This window comes from Sciurus carolinensis, chromosome X, assembly GCF_902686445.1.
Source record: "Sciurus carolinensis chromosome X, mSciCar1.2, whole genome shotgun sequence".
Classification (NCBI taxonomy): Eukaryota; Metazoa; Chordata; class Mammalia; order Rodentia; family Sciuridae; genus Sciurus; species Sciurus carolinensis.
This window is the reverse complement of record NC_062232.1, coordinates 3,489,367-3,506,498: the sequence shown is the minus strand read 5'-3', so window position 1 is coordinate 3,506,498 and position 17,132 is coordinate 3,489,367. Positions and strand designations below refer to the sequence as shown.

Below are 17,132 nucleotides of genomic sequence, written 5' to 3'. Positions count from 1 at the left end.
CGAAGGGAGGACGCAGGGAGGGGAAGGGAGAGGGTCAGGGCTGAGGGGCTTGGAGCCGCGAGAGAATCAAGCAGGGCTCTCCGTACAGCGGGCCGGTGCCTTGCGCGGATCCCCGCCGAGGGCTCCTGTGCTTTCCTGGCACCGCCTTTGGGTTGTCGGGCCTGGCGGAGCGGAGCAGGGTCCTGAAGACCCTGGAGCTGCGGACGTCTTCTGCGGACGCTCTTCTCTGGCGGTTGCTGACGCCTGCACGTGGATGCTTAGACTTTGACTTTGAGGTGACAGATCCTTGGAAGCAGCGACCCACACGGGGTGCGTTGGACCGGGCGGCCGTGGCCTCGTCCTGACTGAGCCCGGGCTGGGGCTCCTGGTTGCAGGGGGCGCCTCCTGGAGGAGCCCTCTTCTCTCCGGCCGCCCGCTCCCCTCTGCGGCCAGGGCAGCTGCCCCCGCCCGCTTCCTTCCGCCACAGTGCTGTGGCCCCTGGGGCCCAGGGCGTGGAGCCAGGTGACCGGTCACTGAGACCTCGGAAACCACGAAGAATGACTCTCCTCTTCCCAGCTGCTCCGGGCGTGTGCTCACAGGCGGGGAGCCGCCCCAGCGGCCTGCTCGCTCAGTCCTTCCTGCCGCTCGGGGCGGAGGGAGGTGGCGGGCCTTGTGGCTGTGGGGCCGAAGGGCTGTGCTTCCTATGACCTGCCCAGGGACAGGACTTAGGGTTCCTCCACTCAGACTGGGGAGATGACCGTGCGGGGGACAGAGGACGCACAGAGGAGGGGACTTAGGGTTCCTCCACGCAGACTAGGGAGATGACCGTGTGGGGGACAGAGGACGCACAGAGGCAGACCCCCTCCTGGGCGGCTGTCCGAGCCCCACCCCAATAGCACGCTGTCCACGGCCTGCGCTGCTCACAGTGCCTCTGTGGGGAAGGGCCAGGCTCCCTCCTCCGCAGGGTCAAAGGGCGGGAGTCCGAGGGGAGCCACCTCCTAGGTGACGGGCAGTTAGCGCAGAAGTAGGGCATCACGTCAGATGGAGGAAAGGGAGGCCACGGGAGCCTCGGCCTCTGGAAGTGAGCCCGCCCCGGAGAAGGGAGTGCCAAGGACCTCCAGAGCCCACTGGTCACCAAGTCTCATGCACTGGCCAGGGACTGCAGGCGGGAGCTGCTCGTGAATGTCCCCTCAGCTGCCATCGCACCTACAGAGCCGGCCGAGTCGCCGAGCAGGGAGGAGAGGGACGGGGCGCTGGAGAGCACGGCCCTCACCTGTACAGAGGGAGGGCGCACTCCCTTCCTGGGACCCCAGGGGGTCAGCCGCGGCCCTTGGCTGGTCACCTTAGCTAAAGCCTGCTTCCTGGGACCCCAGGGGGTCAGCCGCGGCCCTTGGCTGGTCACCTTAGCTAAAGCCTGCTTCCTGGGACCCCAGGGGGTCAGCCGCGGCCCTTGGCTGGTCACCTTAGCTAAAGCCTGCTTCCTGGGACCCCAGGGGGTCAGCCGCGCCCCTTGGCTGGTCACCTTAACTAAAGCCTGCTTCCTGGGACCCCAGGGGGTCAGCCGCGGCCCTTGGCTGGGCCCTCACCTTAGCTAAAGCCTGCTTCCTGGGACCCTAGGGGGTCAGCCGCGCCCCTTGGCTGGTCACCTTAACTAAAGCCTGCTTCCTGGGACCCCAGGGGGTCAGCCGCGGCCCTTGGCTGGGCCTTCACCTTAGCTAAAGCCTGCTTCCTGGGACCCTAGGGGGTCAGCCGCGCCCCTTGGTCTATGCCGTCCCCTTAACTAAAGCCTGCTTCCTGGGACCCCAGGGGGTCAGCCGTGGCCCTTGGCTGGTCACCTAGCTAAAGCCTGCTTCCTGGGACCCTAGAGGGTCAGCCACAGCCCTTGGCTGGGCCTTCACCTTAGCTAAAGCCTGCTTCCTGGGACCCCAGGGGGTCAGCCGCGGCCCTTGGCTGGGCCTTCACCTTAGCTAAAGCCTGCTTCCTGGGACCCTAGGGGGTCAGCCGCGCCCCTTGGTCTATGCCGTCCCCTTAACTAAAGCCTGCTTCCTGGGACCCCAGGGGGTCAGCCGCGGCCCTTGACTGGGCCCTCACCTTAACTAAAGCCTGCTTCCTGGGACCCCAGGGGGTCAGCCGCGGCCCTTGGCTGGGCCTTCACCTTAGCTAAAGCCTGCTTCCTGGGACCCTAGGGGGTCAGCCGCGCCCCTTGGTCTATGCCGTCCCCTTAACTAAAGCCTGCTTCCTGGGACCCCAGGGGGTCAGCCGCGGCCCTTGACTGGGCCCTCACCTTAACTAAAGCCTGCTTCCTGGGACCCCAGGGGGTCAGCCGCGGCCCTTGGCTGGGCCTTCACCTTAGCTAAAGCCTGCTTCCTGGGACCCTAGGGGGTCAGCCGCGCCCCTTGGTCTATGCCGTCCCCTTAACTAAAGCCTGCTTCCTGGGACCCCAGGGGGTCAGCCGCGGCCCTTGACTGGGCCCTCACCTTAACTAAAGCCTGCTTCCTGGGACCCCAGGGGGTCAGCCGCGGCCCTTGGCTGGGCCTTCACCTTAGCTAAAGCCTGCTTCCTGGGACCCTAGGGGGTCAGCCGCGCCCCTTGGTCTATGCCGTCCCCTTAACTAAAGCCTGCTTCCTGGGACCCCAGGGGGTCAGCCACGGCCCTTGGCTGGGCCTTCACCTTAGCTAAAGCCTGCTTCCTGGGACCCTAGGGGGTCAGCCGCGGCCCTTGGCTGGGCCTTCACTTTAGCTAAAGCCTGCTTCCTGGGACCCTAGGGGGTCAGCCGCGCCCCTTGGTCTATGCCGTCCCCTTAACTAAAGCCTGCTTCCTGGGACCCCAGGGGGTCAGCCGCGGCCCTTGACTGGGCCCTAACCTTAACTAAAGCCTGCTTCCTGGGACCCTAGGGGGTCAGCCACGGCCCTTGGCTGGGCCTTTACCTTAGCTAAAGCCTGCTTCCTGGGACCCCAGGGTGTCAGCCGCGGCCCTTGGCTGGGCGATCACCTTAACTAAAGCCTGCTTCCTGGGATCCCAGGGGGTCAGCTGCGGCCCTTGGCTGGTCACCTTAACTAAAGCCTGCTTCCTGGGACCCCAGGGGGTCAGCCGCGGCCCTTGACTGGGCCCTCACCTTAACTAAAGCCTGCTTCCTGGGACCCTAGGGGGTCAGCCACGGCCCTTGACTGGGCCCTCACCTTAACTAAAGCCTGCTTCCTGGGACCCCAGGGGGTCAGCCGCGGCCCTTGACTGGGCCCTCACCTTAACTAAAGCCTGCTTCCTGGGACCCTAGGGGGTCAGCCACGGCCCTTGGCTGGGCCTTTACCTTAGCTAAAGCCTGCTTCCTGGGACCCCAGGGGGTCAGCCGCGGCCCTTGGCTGGGTGGTCACCTTAACTAAAGCCTGCTTCCTGGGACCCCAGGGGGTCAGCCGCGGCCCTTGGCTGGTCACCTTAGCTAAAGCCTGCTTCCTGGGACCCTAGGGGGTCAGCTGCGGCCCTTGGCTGGTCACCTTAACTAAAGCCTGCTTCCTGGGCTCCCTCCGCCTGCTTCAGCACCTGAGGAGGCAGCACTGGAACACGGGTGGCAGAGGACCTGCGGCGGTGCAGGTGTCCCGAGGCAGCCCTGGACGGGGGCAGAGGGGAGTGTGTGCAGGAGTCCAGCGTGGCTAGGCTAACTTGGTGACCGCTGCAGAGACCCTGTGGCCAGATGCTGAGTGGATTGAGCCTGTGGGCAGCACAGTTGAGCGGTCAGGCCCCTGGCTGCAGCAGGACGCCTGAGGTCAAGCCCGGTGAGGAGCAGAGGCCTCAGTCCATGGCCAGTGGTCTCTGCTGGCCTCGAGCTTGGCAGCCCATCACAGCGCCAGGGGAGCCCGCAGTGCAGCCGACCTGTCCCCACCAGTCCACGGTGAGGGGACAGGAGGCGCTGGGTCCCAGGGCCCCTCAAGGCACAGCCTGGCCCCTGTCCCACCAGGCCCACCTCCTAGGTGACCTTTCCCCCCGAGGCCCACCTTCTAGGTGACCTGTCCCCCCCAGGTCCACCTCCTAGGTGACCTGTCCCCCCAGGCCCACCTCCTAGGTGACCTGTCCCCCCCCCAGACCCACCTCCTAGGTGACCTGTCCCCCCCCAGGCCCACCTCCTAGGTGACCTGTCCCCCCCCACAGGCCTACCTCCTAGGTGACCTGTCCCCCCAGGCCCACCTCCTAGGTGACCTGTCCCCCACCAGGCCCACCTCCTAGGTGACCTGTCCCCCACCAGGCCCACCTCATAGGTGACCTGTCCCCCCACCAGGCCCACCTCCTAGGTGACCTGTCCCCCCCAGGCCCACCTCCTAGGTGACCTGTCCCCCCCCCAGGCCCACCTCCTAGGTGACCTGTCCCCCCCAGGCCCACCTCCTAGGTGACCTGTCCCCCCAGGCCCACCTCCTACAGTAGCACCGCAGGCTGGGACCACGTGGTTCCCAGGAGCTGTGGGGACATCCCAGTGCAGAGGGCAGCAGGGCCGTCCAGCTGGGCTCCCACTGCAGCCCGCCTGGCGGGACCCGGGTGCCGCCCCTCGCTCCGCCCCGAGCCGGGCCTGCTGCGGAGGGTCCGGGGCTCCTGCCCTTCCTGCCGAGTCGCACGCCCCCTCTGCACCCAGCCCTCTTCCCCCTTGGTCCACCCCTTTCCCACCACCTGCCCCACCTGCCAGAGCCAGGCCCCAGGTCCAGGAGGGACGTTCCACCCGTAGCTGTGACACCTGTGCACTTTCCCCGCAGAGCCCCTTGTCCCTGCGCCCGAGGCCTGGACCCCGCCAGGGCTGCTCTGTGGCCACAGGCTCCTTCTCAGAGCCAGGCTCCATTCGGACAGCTGGGGACCAGAAGGGGGCCCTGTGCCAAACCAGTGAGTGTGCCCCCCAGGCCTGAGGGGCCAGCAAGCCCAGCAGCTGGTGTTTGGCAGGACATTTCCATATTCCTGGTTGAATATGCAAGAATTCTAAAAAAAATCTGTTTCCAGCCCCACTTGTGAATTACGCGCCCTTTCCTTTAGCTTTCGATTACCACTTTAAAGCCTCTGCGTGCCCCGACTGCCCCGTCTGTCCTGGGGCGTTGAGTCCCAGTATTTTCTGGTGTAAGATGAACAGAGCCAACAGGCGTGGTCAGCACAGATGTCCCTCAGCTCTCCAGCATGGCTCTGGGGGACGCGTCCAGCGTGGGCTTCAGTTTGTCAGGAGGAGCCGGGGGCGTGTGAAGGGAAGTGAGGGGGTAGGAAGGAGTGAGCTGGGCCCCCAGCGTCCACCTGCTGGAGGTGAGGGGATCCGTCCCGGTGAGCCGGTTACTAGCTGTAGCTTGTAGAGGTCAGGCTCCTGGCCTCCCAGGGAGGCCGAGGCACAGGGGCCCTGTCTGGAGGTCTGAGCTGGAGCAAGGTGGGTTCTCTTGGCAGCCGTGAGTTTTCCCTGGGTCACTCGCAGGGGCTCTGTTCACCTGCAAAGGCAGCCTCGAGGTTAGTGCGAGTTGGAGTCTGAGGTGAAGGTCAAGCAGGTGCCGGAGGAGCCTGTGGGCAGGGAGGACCACATGCTGCCCTGCTCTGGCGAATCCTCTCCTCAGTGCAGAGAGGTCGGCCAAGGTCAGCGAGTGAGTAGGACAGGCGAAGGCGTGCGATCCGAGGGAAGTGGGGGCAGCTCTACGAGCACGCCTGTCCCTCCTGGCTCACGTGGAGGGGCACACAGCACAGCTGGGCTCACGTGGAGGGGCACACAGCACATCTGGGCTCACATGGAGGGGCACACAGCACAGCTGGGCTCACATGGAGGAGCACACAGCACAGCTGGGCTCACATGGAGGAGCACACAGCACAGCTGGGCTCACATGGAGGGGCACACAGCACGGCTGGGCTCACAGTGAGGAGGGAGCACAGCACACCTGGGCTCATATGGAGGGAGCACAGCACAGCTGGGTTCACAGTGAGGAGGGAGCACAGCACACCTGGGTTCATAGTGAGGAGGGAGCACAGCACATCTGGGCTCACATGGAGGGGCACACAGCACAGCTGGGCTCACATGGAGGAGCACACAGCACAGCTGGGCTCACATGGAGGAGCACACAGCACAGCTGGGCTCACATGGAGGAGCACACAGCACAGCTGGGCTCACATGGAGGGGCACACAGCACGGCTGGGCTCACGTGGAGGAGCACACAGCACAGCTGGGTTCACAGTGAGGAGGGAGCACAGCACAGCTGGGTTCATAGGAGGGAGCACAGCACACCTGGGTTCACAGTGAGGAGGGAGCACAGCACAGCTGGGTTCACAGTGAGGAGGGAGCACAGCACAGCTGGGTTCACAGTGAGGAGGGAGCACAGCACAGCTGGGTTCACAGTGAGGAGGGAGCACACAGCACACCTGGGTTCACAGTGAGGAGGGAGCACACAGCACAGCTGGGCTCATAGTGAGGAGGGAGCACACAGCACACCTGGGTTCATATGGAGGGAGCACAGCACAGCTGGGTTCATAGGAGGGAGCACAGCACACCTGGGTTCATAGTGAGGAGGGAGCACAGCACACCTGGGTTCATATGGAGGGAGCACAGCACACCTGGGCTCATAGTGAGGAGGGAGCACAGCACAGCTGGGTTCATATGGAGGGAGCACAGCACACCTGGGTTCATAGTGAGGAGGGAGCACAGCACACCTGGGTTCATAGTGAGGAGGGAGCACAGCACAGCTGGGTTCATAGTGAGGAGGGAGCACAGCACACCTGGGTTCATATGGAGGGAGCACAGCACACCTGGGTTCATAGTGAGGAGGGAGCACAGCACACCTGGGCTCATAGTGAGGAGGGAGCACAGCACAGCTGGGTTCATATGGAGGGAGCACAGCACACCTGGGTTCATAGTGAGGAGGGAGCACAGCACAGCTGGGTTCATATGGAGGGAGCACAGCACACCTGGGTTCATAGTGAGGAGGGAGCACAGCACACCTGGGTTCATATGGAGGGAGCACAGCACACCTGGGTTCATAGTGAGGAGGGAGCACAGCACAGCTGGGTTCATAGTGAGGAGGGAGCACAGCACACCTGGGTTCATAGTGAGGAGGGAGCACAGCACACCTGGGTTCATAGTGAGGAGGGAGCACAGCACAGCTGGGTTCATAGTGAGGAGGGAGCACAGCACACCTGGGTTCATATGGAGGGAGCACAGCACACCTGGGTTCATAGTGAGGAGGGAGCACAGCACACCTGGGCTCATAGTGAGGAGGGAGCACAGCACAGCTGGGTTCATATGGAGGGAGCACAGCACACCTGGGTTCATAGTGAGGAGGGAGCACAGCACACCTGGGTTCATAGTGAGGAGGGAGCACAGCACACCTGGGTTCATATGGAGGGAGCACAGCACACCTGGGTTCATATGGAGGGAGCACAGCACACCTGGGTTCATAGTGAGGAGGGAGCACAGCACACCTGGGCTCATAGTGAGGAGGGAGCACAGCACAGCTGGGTTCATATGGAGGGAGCACAGCACACCTGGGTTCATAGTGAGGAGGGAGCACAGCACACCTGGGTTCATAGTGAGGAGGGAGCACAGCACACCTGGGTTCATATGGAGGGAGCACAGCACACCTGGGTTCATATGGAGGGAGCACAGCACACCTGGGTTCATAGTGAGGAGGGAGCACAGCACACCTGGGTTCATAGTGAGGAGGGAGCACAGCACACCTGGGTTCATAGTGAGGAGGGAGCACAGCACACCTGGGTTCATAGTGAGGAGGGAGCACAGCACACCTGGGCTCATAGTGAGGAGGGAGCACAGCACACCTGGGTTCATAGTGAGGAGGGAGCACAGCACACCTGGGTTCATAGTGAGGAGGGAGCACAGCACACCTGGGTTCATAGTGAGGAGGGAGCACAGCACACCTGGGTTCATATGGAGGGAGCACAGCACACCTGGGTTCATATGGAGGGAGCACAGCACACCTGGGTTCATATGGAGGGAGCACAGCACACCTGGGCTCATAGTGAGGAGGGAGCACAGCACACCTGGGTTCATAGGAGGGAGCACAGCAACCCGCCAGGTATGCCTGAGCCTGGACTCCTGCGGATGGAGACCCTTCCTCGTCCCTGAACAAGGTTGATGATGCTCAGCCGCCTCCTGCGCGGTGCAGCCATGTTGCCAGGTTCCCGTGAGCCTCTGAGGCCTCCCAGGTGGGACTGTCCTCTTGGGCCTGGTGGGGAGGGCGGCAGCTTCCAGGGATGTGAGCCCGGGGCTCGTTCCCAGGGCACAGCGGGCAGAGGGACCTGTCGGGGCCTTGGCAGAAGCAGGAACCCACGGGTCCAGAGCGTCCAGCGGGCAGGGTCTGGAGGGCAGTGGAGGGGCGTCCACAGCGGGCTTGGGAGCAGGGAAGTGACTCTGCCTCCCGGGAGCCAGGGAGCGGCCAGGCCCTGCGCAGGTTGTTTTCAGCATTGTCTCTTGTTTGGACGTCCAGGGTGACTCACGGGCCTCCGAGAAGGAACGCCGCCCGACTCACCTGGGTGGACCCCTGTCACGGACACTTCCTGCTCCACCTCTCCTCTGCCCGTGTTCCCAAGAGCCGGTGTTGCCATGATCAGCTTAGGAGGAGTCTCTGTTGGCTCCCGGTCCAGGGTCCAGGCCATGGCCAGTGAAGCGTGTCATGCAGGGTCCATGGGGAAGCGAAGCCTTCCCCTCAGGGTGACCCAGAAAGTGGAGGGCGAAGAAGAGACGGGGGTCCCAGAGTCCCCTTGGAAACACAAAGAGCTGCCCCAGGCCCCACCCCCTGAGGGTCCCTTCCCCTTCCTCCTGTGCCAAACTGGGGCCCAGCCCTCAGTGCCCAGGCCTTTGGGGGACACTGCAGATCCAGACCACAGCGGAGCGTTTCTCCACGTTGAGCTTCAAGAGCTCTTTCTGGTTCTGAGGGTGCCTCCTCTGTAGCTTTCTGTTCTTGTTCTAGGGACCCCGCGATGTCCACGTCCCTGTGAGCCCTGATCGTCACGATGACTATTCCTGTGACCAGCTTTTCCCCTGGGTTGTCAATGCTTCCAGCAGGTTCCTCTCCTGCCTGCGTGACTTTCACGCTGGAGCAGCGCGTGCTGGGCTCCTTCACGTTCAGTAGCAGGGCACCTGTGCACCCCTTTCCTGAGGCCGCCGAAACGGGGACTTCTGTCAGGACATGCGCTCCCCGACTCCCAGCCTGCGGAGCCCACTTCTGAGTCAGGGCTGAGCCCTGCACAGGCTCCGGGAGGCTCCTTCCTGCCTCTCCAGCTCCTGGGCTCCGGGTGGCCCTGGGCTGGTGGCCCCAGCCCTCCAGCCTCTGCCTCCGTCTCCACGTGGCTCCTCCTCTGTGTCCGTGTCTCCTCTTCTGTCTCTTGTGAGGACACGGCCGTGGCCTCAGGGCCACCTGACCAGGAGGCTCCTTCACTTACCTGCGTCTGTAGAGACGCCGTCTCCAGATGAGGTCGTGTGGACAAGTGCCAGGTTGAGGGCTGGCGGGTGTCTCACGGTCACCATGCAACCCCTCTTGGTCCTGTGACCTCTGTGGCGTGCGTGGCGTTGGTCCCCGTCCCCAGGCGTGCGTGGCGTTGGTCCCCGTCCCCAGGCGTGCGTGGCGTTGGTCCCCGTCCCCAGGTGTGCGTGGCGTTGGTCCCCGTCCCCAGGCGTGCGTGGCGTTGGTCCCCGTCCCCAGGTGTGCGTGGGGTTGGTCCCCTGTCCCCAGGTGTGCGTGGGGTTGGTCCCCTGTCCCCAGGTGTGCGTGGCGTTGGTCCCCGTCCCCAGGTGCGCGTGGGGTTGGTCCCCGTCCCCAGGTGTGCGTGGCGTTGGTCCCCGTACCCAGGTGTGCGTGGCGTTGGTCCCCGTCCCCAGGTGCGCGTGGCGTTGGTCCCCGTCCCCAGGTGCGCGTGGGGTTGGTCCCCGTCCCCAGGTGTGCGTGGCGTTGGTCCCCGTACCCAGGTGTGCGTGGCGTTGGTCCCCGTCCCCAGGTGTGCGTGGGGTTGGTCCCCGTCCCCAGGTGTGCGTGGCGTTGGTCCCCGTCCCCAGGTGTGCGTGGCGTTGGTCCCCGTCCCCAGGTGTGGGTGGCGTTGGTCCCCGTCCCCAGGTGTGTGTGGCGTTGGTCCCCTGTCCCCAGGTGTGCGTGGCGTTGGTCCCCGTCCCCAGGTGTGCGTGGGGTTGGTCCCCTGTCCCCAGGTGTGCGTGGGGTTGGTCCCCTGTCCCCAGGTGTGCGTGGGGTTGGTCCCCTGTCCCCAGGTGTGCGTGGCGTTGGTCCCCGTCCCCAGGTGTGGGTGGCGTTGGTCCCCGTCCCCCGGTGTGTGTGGCGTTGGTCCCCTGTCCCCAGGTGTGCGTGGCGTTGGTCCCCGTCCCCATGTGTGCGTGGGGTTGGTCCCCTGTCCCCAGGTGTGCGTGGGGTTGGTCCCCTGTCCCCAGGTGTGCGTGGCGTTGGTCCCCTGTCCCCAGGTGTGCGTGGCGTTGGTCCCCGTCCCCAGGTGTGCGTGGCGTTGGTCCCCGTCCCCAGGTGTGGGTGGCGTTGGTCCCCTGTCCCCAGGTGTGCGTGGCGTTGGTCCCCTGTCCCCAGGTGTGCGTGGCGTTGGTCCCCGTCCCCAGGTGTGCGTGGGGTTGGTCCCCTGTCCCCAGGTGTGCGTGGGGTTGGTCCCCTGTCCCCAGGTGTGCGTGGCGTTGGTCCCCGTCCCCAGGTGCGCGTGGGGTTGGTCCCCTGTCCCCAGGTGTGCGTGGCGTTGGTCCCCGTCCCCAGGTGTGCGTGGCGTTGGTCCCCGTCCCCAGGTGTGCGTGGCGTTGGTCCCCGTCCCCAGGTGTGCGTGGCGTTGGTCCCCGTCCCCAGGTGTGCGTGGCGTTGGTCCCCGTCCCCAGGTGTGCGTGGCGTTGGTCCCCGTCCCCAGGTGTGCGTGGCGTTGGTCCCCGTCCCCAGGTGTGCGTGGCGTTGGTCCCCGTCCCCAGGTGTGCGTGGCGTTGGTCCCCGTCCCCAGGTGTGCGTGGCGTTGGTCCCCGTCCCCAGGTGTGCGTGGCGTTGGTCCTCGTCCCCAGGTGTGCGTGGGGTTGGTCCCCTGTCCCCAGGTGTGCGTGGCGTTGGTCCCCGTCCCCAAGCTGCTGGCAGAGGTGTGCTAGCAGCTTGGGTGGGGTGCTCTGGGGCAGCAGAGGGGTGCAGTCGGCAGAGACACCGTTGGGTCAGGTCCCTGCACAGCACTGTGGGCGTCCGGTGGCTGGGTGGCTGGGTGGCTGGGTGGCTTTGGCCCACCGTCCACATGGTCCCTCCACAGTGGCTCCCCTCCACGTCTCTGGCCGCGAGCCGTCACCCTGAGCTCCCCCATGGTGTGGACGCCGTGCCAATGCTCCCAGGCTCCCGCGTGTGGCTCCCGCGGCCTGTGCTCCTCCCCTTCCTCGCTGCGGGGCCGGGGCCCAGGGCAGGGCACTGCAGCAGGCGCCCGAGCCAGCAGGGTTTGCCTGGACAGGTCACTCCCGGGTCCCCGGAGCACACGGTAACCTGCTGACGGCTCGGCCTTCCGCGCCTTCCCTTCCTTCCCCGGGGCCCTGTGACTGCAGCAGCCCGCTCTCCCCTCCTGGTCTAGGATGGCGGTCGGCTCTTCCCGTGCCCTGCCCTGGGAGGACCTGGAAGCGGCCGCCCTCAGCCCGCTGCTCGCCAGCCTGGGGGCTGCAGGGCTCCTCTGCACGGCCGCCGGCCAGCTCCTCCCTGGGACTGAGCTCAGGTACATCTCTGCAGCCCTGCCTTCCGAGGGGGCGGCCCAGGGAATGCTGGGTCCCCGTCCCGGGGCTTCTGCAGACACCAGGCAGGCTCCTGGCTCCTGAGGGCGCGGCTGGCGTGGACAGGCCTCCCTGCGTGCTGGAGGGGCCGGCCGTGTCCTCTGGCGCACGCCCCTCGGCAGCTCCAGGGGAAGCCCGCCAGCGCCGCTGGACCCTTGGCACAAGCGAGGCCGGAGGAGGGAATCCGCTGTCCCAAGCCCTCCAACCGCCCTCCGACCTCTGTCCGGGCCTTCACACTGCCCGCCACGCTCGAAGGCTCGGCGGCCGTGCTAAATGGAATGGCTGTGGAAGGTGGCCTGGCCAGTTCCCCCCACACCGCCGAAAGGAAGCAGGAACCTGGAGCCCCACCCGGGAGGCTGCCCTGCAAGGGGACGGGCTGCCCTGCAGTGGGATCTGCTTTTGTGGCTGTTACTGAAGCCACAACTGGGGACAGGCAGGTAGTGTAGACTAGGGAATCAAATGGAGGACATGGAGGCCGTGCCAGCCACCAGGGTCTGGGAAGTTGGAGGCGGCCCCGGGGAGATTGGACTGTGGTGTCCCCAGTGCCCTCTTGGTCCCCAGGGTGACCTGCCCAACTACCCCTCCCACAGTGCTGCAGGCAGGGCGTTGCTAAGGAATGCCCCCTGGACCCTGCTGCCTGGATCCTCCACGGCCCTGCCCGCCACCTGCTGCTCACCGTTTCTCTCTGTCACCAGCAACTCCTGGGCCCAGTCACGGAGGCAGGAAGCAGAGATAAGGGGACAAAGAACAGAACAAAGGCGACTCACTTCCTGGGACCCTAGGACTTCAACCACTGCCCCTTGTCCCCTCCGGGAGAAGACTGTATTGTCACCTGTAAATAAAACCTGCTTCGCACGCTGGCCTGGGCGTGTGCCTCTCTAGGGTTCAGACTCAGCACCTGAGGAGGCAGAACTGTCACAGCAAACAAACGGCGCTATCATCACTATGCTGCCACCACGTTAGGTTCCTTGCAAAATAGTCACAGAGAGAACAACGTGACTGGCGTAAGCTGAAACAAACTAAGTCACAGTTACATTTTAAGAATTCGTAGCACCGAAGAACTTTAACAATTGTTTTGTTTTTATAGTGTATTTCAGGACAAGCGCGCGCCCTTTGCCTCGGGAACTTGGTTAAGGCTGTATAAAGTAGTAACTGGTGCATCTCCTTCTCAGCGGGGTGGTTCTGGTCCTCAGCTGTCACCGCTGTGTATCCAGAAGGAAGAACATTATTGCCCGACCCTTGGGATGCCATTCTGTCACATCACCCGGCCCCGCCGAGGTCTGTCTGGGAAATCCGCTCACACGTTGGGTCAGGCAGGAGGCTGGTCCGCAGGGGTTGGCGGCCAGCTCTGCGCGTGGCCTCTGGTGTCTTCAGGGCGGGACGCGGCTCCCTGGAGGCTCCTGTGTGTGCACCGTTGTCCTGGGGCCCTCTTCCCGGGGGCGGGGCCTGCGTGTGCGGGGCAGGGGCGACCGCAGCTTCCTGATGGGGGGCCGCACGTCTCCCCGTGGCCGCTGGCAGATCCGCGGATGAGGCCGTGGGGTCCTGGGTGGGGACGCCCCTCCGCAGACCCGGCCTTGCCCCCCTGTCTTCTCAGTGGCTTGGAGTCTGTCGCCGGCCAGCTAGGGGTGCTCCGGGCCGCTGGCGTTAAGTGGCTCCTGATGCCACTGTCATCCTCTCGGTGACTCCGCTGACCCTGGAGACTTGGGATCCTCCTCCTTTTCTCTCGGCCAGTCTGGCTGTGCCCACCATTTAACTTGATCTTTTCGAAGAACCGGCTCTCGGTTCCGCTCGTTTTCCCTTTTCTCGTTCACTGTTTCCTCCTCCTTCCTGCCTTCCCGCTGTTTCCTTTGGGATAATGGCCTCCCTTCCCTTAAGGAGCTGATGCCCTGGGTCCCGTTCCTCCACCTGAGGAGCTGGGCCGCCGGCCGGCTCTCCTCCTCGGTGCTGGGCGCTGCTGGTTCTCGGCTGCCACTGTGCCCGCGATCCAGCGCGGTCTGATGGTTCTGGCCTCTGCAGACCGTCCTCTGCGTTCCCTGCTGGCGTCCGTCTTAACCGGAAGTGTGTTGGTTCACATCCACGTTCGTGCTTTTCCAAACGGCTTCCTATGATCGACATCAATTTCCCTCTGTCTCCGTCAGGGGACAGATTTCCCGTGGTTTCGACGATTAAGACTTGGAGGATGGTACTCTGGGTGCCAGGACCTCCTGTCTTCTTGAACGCTCCGTGCAGCCCGGCAGTAGCGCGGGGTCTGCTGCTCAGGTCGTCTTCCAGGAAGGCACATGAGGCCAGGTCCCTGGGGTCTGCTCTGTCCTTGCTGACTTCCTGTCAATCATCAGGACAGGAAAGAGAGACTTCCGTCCATGCTTGCCTGTGTCCCCATCCCTTTTCAGTGACTTGCTTTACATACCGTGAAGATGTGAAGCCGTGCCGTGTGGCGCGTGGACATCAAGAGCTCTCTGCTGTGATGAACTGCGTGTGATCACCGTGCAGTGTCCCCCGTGTCCCCTCTGATAATGGCCATTCATCATTCTGCGGTCCCCTGGCCTGTCACGAGTGCAGCTCTTCCCAGGAGGAGCCGCGGCATCTGTACTTGTCATTGTTTCCATTTGTGTGTCTGCGTCTGAGTCCGGTTCTGTAGCAGCAGGTCCTAGGTTTCCACCTTGGGTTCCCGTCTCTGCTGGCGCCCTGGGACCTTCCAGAGGCTTCCAGGTCGGGTTCTGCTGAGCCCATCCTCTGGCTCGTCCTGGGGCTGCTTCTCTTGATCCCTGTCTTCCTCTGGGCCCAGTCGCGGTCCTCGGTTTTTGGGAGACTGGTTTGTGGGCTGGTCTTGGGCGCTGCCTTTCACCTCCGGCGGGTGCAGGGTCTCTTGATTTGCCTGGTTCAACTCTGTGCCCCGCATGGAGGGCACCTCCCGCGCCTGCCTTTCCCCCTCGACTGGGAACCGATGGTCACCTCTTGCAGATCTGTCCCCTGGCAGGATGATTTGCAGCGTGGCTGTCTCTGGGTCGCTGCTGACAGGCTGGAGGGACTGCCTGGTGCCACGTTCAGTGACACCAATTGTCTGAAACACCTGCAGGTCAGCCCTTGTGGCTCCGTGGGCCTGGGGTCCCTTCCTGGTGCTCTGGGTCTCAGTGCCGGTGGGAGGTGCACCTGTGATCTGAGAACCTCTCGAGGGTCAACCTGTCTTCCTTGGCCCCTCGGACCCCTGTGTCCCCATGTCCTGTGGTTGGCGCTCCTTCAGTGGCTGCGTGGGTGCCCGTGTCTGGCACTGCTCCTGAGTTGTTAAGGGAGCAGGCTTATTTCTTCCCTGGTGCCTGCTGGCTGGGCACTGCAGCTAACCTTCAGCCTGACCTTTCCCGCCTCTGCTGGCGCTGTGGGCACTTTCCGTGTCCCCAGCAGTGGGGAGTCCCCGAGTTGTGTGATGCACGATGTCACATGTATGTCATTCTCAGTTTAACCCAAAGCGCGGTCCCTGCCCAGCCACTGATGAGGTCAGAGACACGCCTTCCCGCGCGCCCTGCCACCGCAGGCCGTCTCCCGCCTCCCTCAGCTCGCCGTCCAGCCGTCCTGGGCCTTAGGCACCAGCGGATCCACGACCAGCCACGCTCCTTTCCAGGAAAACCGTCCTCTGCTCCCCGGGATGCCGCAGCCGCTCCTCTGATTTCTGTTTCCTCACCTCTGAGTAGGGATGTGTCCGAGCTGGTGGCCCCTCTTGCACAGTCCCCCCAGATCAGAGAGGTCAATAGAGCCTGGTGCCGCCTACTGGGCCACATCCCACCGCTGTGTCCCAACACCCGAGATAAGCCAGCTTTTAAGGAAAACAGAGTGACCTGGCCTCGCAGATGCAGAGGTCTGGGTCCCTGGCCCCGGCGCCTGTCACTGGGTGGAGCAGGAGGTTGAGGAGGCCCAGAGGAGGCAGAGAAGGAGCAGAAGCTGGCGACCCCTCTCCTTCGTGGCCAGGACCCCGCCCCCCGCCCCCAGCCACGCCCACCGCCGCCCCAGGCCCCGCCCCCAGCCCCGCCCACCACCGTCCCAGGCCCCGCCCCCTGCAGGGCCTCCTCCCCACTGCGGAGCCTGGGGACCCGCCCTCACCCCGGTGGCCCGCAGCCCCCCCGGAGCGCACTCTGGAGGAGGCCGGTCCGCTCACGAGGCCCCGCTCCTTCTCCCAGGGGCTGAGGAGCTGATCCGCCACCTGCAGAAGCATGGCATCCCCTTCGCCCTGGCCACCAGCTCGGGGACCGCGTCCTTCGAAATGAAGACAAGGAGGCACAAGGGCTTCTTCGCGCGGTTTGACCACGTGGTGCTGGGGGACGACCCTGAGGTGCGGAGCGGCAAGCCCAGCCCCGACATCTTCCTCGCCTGTGCCCGCAGGTTCTCTCCGGCGCCGCCCGTGCAGCAGGTAAGTGGCTGCCCCGCAGGGCCACACGGCACCCGCTGAACCCGAGCGGGCGCCTCTCCTGGACAGAGCGTAGGCACGGCGGGGCCAGAGCTGCGCCCGGTCCCCAGTGACCCTGCGCCCAGTCCCCAGTGACCCTGGGCCAGCCTCTGCTGGTGGCAGAGCGGCTCTCAGAGGCCCAGGCTGGACAGCCCGCGACTGAGGGGACACTGCAGAGGAAGGCTGGGTGACTTGGGGCTACGGTATCCCCACTCCAACCAGGGCCACCCCAGCAAGTCAGAGCCACTCCCGGTCCTGCAGGGGCGCCAGGCAGGACTCCCTGACCCCAGCTGCTCGCAAACCACACGCCGCAGGGCCAGGGGCTTAGCTCCGCACCAGGTGTTTCCGTCATAAGTTTTGGCCTGAGACTGTTTCCCCAGGGACAGACAGCTGGTGACAGACAGCTGGTGACAGGGCTGTGACTCCTCCCCAGCACGGCCTCCAGGGCTGCGTGGCCTGTGACTTCCTGCTGTGGCCACTCCAAGGTCCTTCCCACGGGTCCAGCAGGTCATTCAGGGTAGGGTCCTCAGGGCTGAGTCCACATTCTGTGGGCAGTGGAGGCGGTGGGCAGGCCTGGCTGCAGGTGCAGAAGCTGGGGTGGCTGGCGGTCCCTGTCCACAGGCGGGGCTGCACATGGCTCTGTTCTGCAGGGCGAGGTGGCTCCTGCCCACAGGAAAAGCAGCCCTTCCCGTATGGAGAGCAACCAGCTCCCGGCTCCTGCCTCCCTGTTGGCACCTGTGTTGGCCATGAGCAGGTCTCTGCTGCAGCTGTGAGGCCACCCGGTGTCTTGTGTGCTCACAGCCCGCAGCCTGGGCCTCCCTGTGCCCTGCAGGTGGAGGTGTCTACAGAGCCTGTGGTGACCAGCTCCTGGACAGCCCGCAGCCTGGGCCTCCCTGTGCCCTGCAGGTGGAGGTGTCTACAGAGCCTGTGGTGACGGGCTCCTGGACAGCCCGCAGCCTGGGCCTCCCTGTGCCCTGCAGGTGG

At 64.8% G+C, this 17,132-nt stretch overlaps 1 protein-coding gene across 2 annotated transcripts in view; it reads left to right on the top strand.

Annotated features, from left to right (window-relative positions):
- Pudp (pseudouridine 5'-phosphatase) overlaps positions 1 to 17,132 on the top strand; it is a 70,217-nt gene that overhangs the window by 39,499 nt on the left and 13,586 nt on the right. For both annotated transcript variants that reach the window (XM_047536364.1, XM_047536363.1), the window contains exon 3: positions 15,883 to 16,112. In XM_047536364.1, the coding sequence (XP_047392320.1) occupies positions 15,883 to 16,112 (230 nt within the window). The remainder of the gene's footprint in view (positions 1 to 15,882; positions 16,113 to 17,132) is intronic.